General features: G+C 52.5%; 1 protein-coding gene across 1 annotated transcript in view; it reads left to right on the top strand.

Moving 5' to 3' along the window:
• EAH_00020370 (grb10 interacting GYF protein, putative) overlaps positions 1-5,256 on the top strand; it is a gene marked incomplete at both ends in the record, with an annotated part of 11,561 nt that extends 6,305 nt beyond the window's left edge. Inside the window, 8 exons of the mRNA XM_013397178.1 lie at positions 79-1,722; positions 1,996-2,665; positions 2,813-2,860; positions 2,998-3,057; positions 3,743-3,816; positions 4,101-4,236; positions 4,470-4,559; positions 5,201-5,256. Coding sequence (XP_013252632.1) covers positions 79-1,722; positions 1,996-2,665; positions 2,813-2,860; positions 2,998-3,057; positions 3,743-3,816; positions 4,101-4,236; positions 4,470-4,559; positions 5,201-5,256 — 2,778 coding nt within the window. The remainder of the gene's footprint in view (positions 1-78; positions 1,723-1,995; positions 2,666-2,812; positions 2,861-2,997; positions 3,058-3,742; positions 3,817-4,100; positions 4,237-4,469; positions 4,560-5,200) is intronic.
• Between the last annotated feature and the right edge of the window lie 824 nt (positions 5,257-6,080).

Raw genomic sequence — 6,080 nt, 5'->3', positions numbered from 1 at the left:
GGGGGGGGGGGGGCCGGGGGGCCCCTTGGGGTTGCTGAGACAGAACAGGGGAGTTTTGGGCTAGGGGCGCCTGCAGAGCGAAGGTCTTCTTCTGCTGTATCTCGTGGTGCTGATGACATATCAGCAGCAGCAGCAGCAGCACAAACTGCAGTTGCTGCTGCTGCTGCTGCTGTGGGGGCAGATGACGCGGCGGCGTGGGAGGCGTGGATGCGACGCGCGGGACTGCCGTTGCACCATCAGCAACAGCAGCAACAGCAGCAACAGCAACAACAGCAGCAACAGCAGCAACTTCGCGTTGCTGCAGCTGCAGCAGATCTGGGCCATTTTGCTCTCCACGCACATGAACAACCGCAGCAGCAACAGCAGCAACAGCAGCAACCCTTGTTCATGCTCCAGCAACAGACAGCGGACGCGATGCACCGGCCGCCTCTAGCGGGGCCCGCAGATGAGCAGCAGCACCAGCAGCAGCAGCACCAGCAGCAGAAGCAGGAGCAGCAGCATGAGCAGCAGCATCAACTCCAGCAACAGCAGCAAGGACTTGTAGTGGGTCGTGCGGCGCAGATGACTTCCACCCTTAAAAATCTCCTGGGTATTGGTGGCCCACATGGGCAACAGCGAGAGCAGCAGCAACAGCAGAAGCCGCAGCAGCAGACGGAGGTGACAGAGGAGCAGCTACAGCAGCAGCAGAACACCCTGGGCTGGACTGCCGATAGACTGACGGAGACGCAGCGACAGCTGGAGCAACTGCAGCAGCAGCAGCAGCCGCACACAAAGCAGCTGCTTTCGAGCGATGAAGATCAAAAGCAACACCAGCAGCAGCAAGCACCTGCAACTGCTGCGCCCAAGACATGGGCAGCCACAATGGAGGAGTCCTGTCGGCAAGAGAAACAAAAAAAGCAGCAGCAGCAGGAGAAGCAGCAGCTGCCAGAGAAACAGCAGCAGGAGAAGCAACAGCAGCAGGAGAAGCAACAGCAGCAAGAGAAGCAGCAGCAGCTTGAAAAGCAGCAGCAAGACAAGCAACAACAGCAAGACAAGCAACAGACACTGCCAGAGAAACAGCAGCAGGAGAAACAACAGCAGCAGAAGCCAGCAGAGAAGGATAAGAGACAGCAGCAGCAGCAGCAACAGCAGGAGAAACAACAGGAGAAGCAGCAGCAGCGCCAGACTAAGCAGCAGGAGCAGCAGCAGCAGCGTCAGGCAAAGCAGCAGGAGCAGCAGCAGCAGAAACAGGACAAGCCGCAGCACTCCCGTGAGAAGCAGCCCAGGGCACCCCAGGACAAGACCCCTGCTAGTAGCAGCAAGGCGAAAGCCCCTGCAGCAGCGGTTGTCGCTGGTTCTACAGCAGAAGCAGCAAAGGGTGGGTGGGAGGTAGCAGGCCACAAAGGCCAGCGCAAGAAGGAGCAGCAAAGACAGCAGCAGCAGCAGCAGCAGCAGGATAAGCAGCAGCAGGAGGGGCCTGAGGCGAAGGCCTCTAAGTCACAGCCTCAGCAGCAGCCGCCGCAGCAGCAGCAGCAGCAGGGAAAGCGTGGGGCTGGAGAGGGCGCCTCAGGGGAGCAGCAGCGGCGCCCTGCTCTCGGGGGCCCTGCCCCCTGGGTCTCTGTTGCTGCTGCTGCAGCAAATAGACCAAATGTAACGCTGAAAGAAGTGATGGAGCTGCAGAGCGCCGAACAGTCACGAGAGGAAGAAGAGAGAAGGAAGGAAGAGGAAGCTGCCTTGAAGGCTGTAAGACACGCAGCACTTATTGCTCGTGCTGCTGCTGCTACTTTTGCTAATGGCTAGAGCCGCCTTCCCGGTTGCTGCATCATCTGCTGTTGCTGTCTGCTATCCACCTGCTGCTCTGCCGCAGCACGCTTCTCCTCCCTTTCGCTTTGCGCGGTAGCAGCAGCAGCAGCGGCAGGAACAGCAGCATCTGTGTGTTTCCTTTGTATGCATTTTTATTACGTTCTCCCTGGGGCTGCGTGTGTGTGCGTTCGTGTTTGGTTTTTGCTGCTGCAGCAACAGCAGCAGCAGGAAGCAGCTGCTGCGCGTTTGCGCTGGGCAACAATGCAGCGGAAGGACAGCAACGGACAGAGCGTCTCTGGCTGGGGCACCCCGGCGGCGTTGGGGGCTTCTGTTGGTTCATCTGAAGACTTCCCTGATTTGCTTGAAGGAGCAGCAAACACGTACGGCAGCGGTGCTGCAACTCCGCCTGTATTGACGCCTGCTGGTGCTGGTGCTGCTCCTGCAGCAGCAGCGGCTGGAGCAGCAGCAGCAGCACCCGCAGCGGGAGCTGCAACAGCAGCAGTTTCAGCTGCTGCTGCTGCGAGGACTCCGTCTTCGGCTACGGGGGCCGAAGCAGCAGCACCTGCTGCCGCACGCAAGGGGGGAGCCGGAACGAAGGGGAAGGTGAAGGGCAACACGCAATCGCTGCAAGATTTCATTGCGGCTGCTGCTGTGAACAGCAAAAAAGAGAGCGCAGCGCTGCCTCTGGGGGCAACGGCGTGGTCTCAGGGGGCCCCCAAAGGCCTGGCTGCTTCTGTTCCCCCGCCCACGCCCATTCAGCAGCAAAAGCTGCAGCAGCAGCAGCTGCAGCAGCAGCAGCAGCAGCAGCGAAATGCGCTTGCGACGCCTGTGAAGAAGAACGCGGCAGCAGCAGCACGGAGTTCTGGAGCCTCCTCTGCAGCAGGTGGGTTTGAGGTGTATTTTGAGCTGCATAATAATACTGCATAACTCCAGCGTAGTGCCGATTGGGCCTTAGCGTACCGGGGCTTGCATCCGTGGATGTGTGCAAGCATGCATGTACGCTAGGTAGGGCTGCGCTGTGTATGCACAGGACGGTCGGCGGAAGCGGAGTTTCCTTCCATCGCCGCAGCACCTTCTGGTAAGGGTCTTTACTGCTCCTGGTGGTGCCGCTGTTGCTCGCGCTGCTGTTTACCTTGCTGCTGCCTCTGGTTCACGGGGGGAAGGGAGAGTATAGACATATACTATGCAGGATTGTGCTTGCTCTTGCTGCTGCAGCTGCAGCAGTAACATCAACGGAAAAGGAGACACCGAAGCGGGCCGCGGCTCAGCTGCAGGGTGAGTGGCGGTTAACGGGGGGAGGATTGTGTAAAGCAATATATTATAAATATTATATATAATAATAGCAGCAATAATAGTGATAATAGATAGAGATAGTAAACTGAGGAGTGCTTAAGGGGCAGAGAGTAGATGCAGAAACAGAGATACCTGCATATCAGAAACAGAGACAGACCAAGAAAGACAGCAGAAGCAAGCCGGTACTGTAGAGTTGGGGCGAACAAAACAGAAGAAAGAAGCATGACATTTGGAAGATGTTGCTTTGGGTTTTGTGCTTTTAAGTGGATTGTTCTGTTAAGAGGAAGAAGCCTGGCTGTCGTCGAGATATGTTGTTGTTGGTTGCCACCTTTGTTTCATATCCCATTTTTGTGTATTTTTTCCATCTCGCACACTGTTTTGTTTTGTTTGCCTCATTTCCCTTTCTCCGTCCTGTTTTATTTTATGTCTCACTTTGTTTTCTGTTGTTTGTCTCACGTATAGTTTGTTTATGTTTGGTTTTCTGCATGCTTCATTCTCTTTTGCGTTTCGTTGGCTTCATAGCTCTACTTGTTGTGTGTTTTGTTTGCTGCTCGTCTAATGCTGCCTTTGTCCTTTGTTTTGCATCTCATCTTGCCATGCTTTTTTGTTTCATGTTTCGTTTTGTTTTGCGTTTTGTTTTGCTTCTTTCGTTTGTTTCCGCCGCCAGAGTGGAATTGCCTCCTTGCAGAATGCGAATTGCCGCTAGACGTTCCAATCCTCGAGTATTTAGCCACGATGGAGGTGGGTAGACAGCTGCAGCTTCTCGCGGCTCCTTTGATTCTTCTTTCTTTCATCCCGTTTCGCTTGCTCTTTAGCTTGCTATGCTTGGGTTTTTGTGTTTTTGTTTCGTTCTCTTTACGTATGTGTGTCCTTTCTCCGTGTTTCTGGCATTGTTGCTGGCGCTCTACGTACGTAGGTGAATAGATATTGCAAGCGAAGGTTTCAGCTCGTAAATAATACATGTTGCATGCAGTGCTGAGGTGTTGTGATGGGTGCATTTGCTTTGGGGTGTGCATACACCGCAGAACCCGCTGGAGGTGGAGGAGTTTCTGCTGGAAAGCTTTCCCAGCCACAAAAATTTGCGGCTTTTTGCGGAGAATTTCGTAATGACCAATGACAAATACAATAAGAGGCCCCAGGACGACAAGGGGGGGCCCCAAGGTGTGTTAATTTGCCTCTTTCCCCCTTTTTTGTTCTCTCGCAGCATTAGCAGGCATGAGCCAAGAAGTAAACAAAACGTCATATGCGTGCGTTACCTAGTTTTTGTTAGGGGATAGGTTGAAGACCTCGAGAAGATGGCGTTAGAATGAAACAAATGCGCATGATTCTGTGCATCTAGGCAACCGTGCATGCATGCACACGTGCACATGATGTTATCCTTGTTTTGTATGCAGCATCAGCAGCAAGCTGGGAGGCGATTCAGGGCAAAGGAAGATCCCGCAAAAAGAAGCCGCAGGGGCGGCCTGTAGACCCAAGTTTGCTGGGTAGGCTATCCGAAGTTGTGTTGTTTTATTTTATTTGTCCGTTCGGGCATATTGCTGTGCTCTCTTCGTCTTTATTTTCATTCCGTGGCTGGTTGCCGGCTTTGTCTTTGCCTTTCCCCCTCCGTTGTTTCGCTTTGTCTCTGCGGTTGTTGTATTCATGTTCTCTGCCTGTTTTTGTCTGCTTTCCTGTTGTGCATTTGTCTGTCTTTTGGTTGTCTCCGGCCTCTATCCGTAGTCTGTATGTTTTTGTTTTTTTGTCTTCAACTGCTGTATGCATCTCGTTGTGGAGTTGTCCGAACCACTATCCCTCTTTTCTTTGGTTGTCTATTTGTTCGTTTTATCCTTCAGCACGACTTCCTTTTTTCGTGCTGCATTTGCTTGTGCGTATTTCGTAAGAGTTACTAGTGGTAGCGTTCCCGTGTGCAAATGTTCTGTTCTTGTTTTTATCATTACCAAAGAATAACAAGCTCATCTGCCTTCTTTCTGTCATATTTCTGTCATATTTACAGTCGTGCTAACAGTTATTTTCTTGGGCGTCATTGCTGTTCCTTTCTGCAGTATAAGCGTGTGTTTCTTGCATCTTGCACAACTCTTACAATCAAGTAGGCGCTGGCGGATGTTGGTGGGTTGCTGCGTTGCAGGATTTTCAGTAAAGAACAGCCGCCGCAGCTCGGGGAGTCTTGAGGGCGTAGACTGAGTGGTGCACGGAAAGGGTGAGCACATAGAAGGGCGACAAGTGTTGAAAGGATAAAAAACAACCACCCGCAACATCCTCACTCAGCAAGAAAAGTTAAGACGCATGCGCTTCGTTGGCGACGGCCGCTGCTGTTGCTGCAACAGCCTTGAAGCACTTACGCACATGCATGCACGCATGCATGTGCACGCATGCGTGGAGCCCGACAGCTAGCTAGTTAGCTGGCTCCGGTCTTCTCAGCTGGCTTGCAGGCAGGGAGGAGGTGATTGAACAGAATTAGTCGTTGCGGCTTCCACCTGCTGCTGCTTTGTTGCTTGGCAGGCGGTCTGCTGGGGTGTACGTGCAGCAGGCCCAGAGCGGAGCGCCTCTTGCGTCGTTGGCTGCCAATGCGAAAAAAAATAACACGAGGCAGTTGCTTCTGTTCTGCTGCTGCATGGGCGCACGCAACAGGGCCCCTGCAGCGTCTGTACATGGTAGAAGGACCCGTTCCTGTGAATAACCCAATACAATTATTCATTTAATTATTTCAGTTATTCTTGAATCCCACGTTTTCAGTAGACGTTGTACTCTAAATAATACCGCTTCAGAGGGTGAAGTTCATTCCACTCCACTCCACCTTCTGGAACGTTAATATTTCACGTCAGAGAATTGTGGCTTAGGTCCACCAGTCTCAAATAATGGTGGACTATTAAATGTTTTACTATGGAGTACAGCACTGTACTTCTCACATGTACTAGTTGGTGCAATCGTACTACCGCAATGAGCATATATATATATATATATATATATATGTCTGTGTGTGCGTGCGTGTTTTCAACTTCGTCGTT

This window comes from Eimeria acervulina, genomic scaffold, assembly GCF_000499425.1.
Source record: "Eimeria acervulina Houghton genomic scaffold, Eah_scaff140, whole genome shotgun sequence".
In the NCBI taxonomy this organism is placed as follows: Eukaryota; Apicomplexa; class Conoidasida; order Eucoccidiorida; family Eimeriidae; genus Eimeria; species Eimeria acervulina.
The sequence above is the reverse complement of the archived record's forward strand: the minus strand, read 5'-3'. Positions and strand labels throughout refer to the sequence as shown.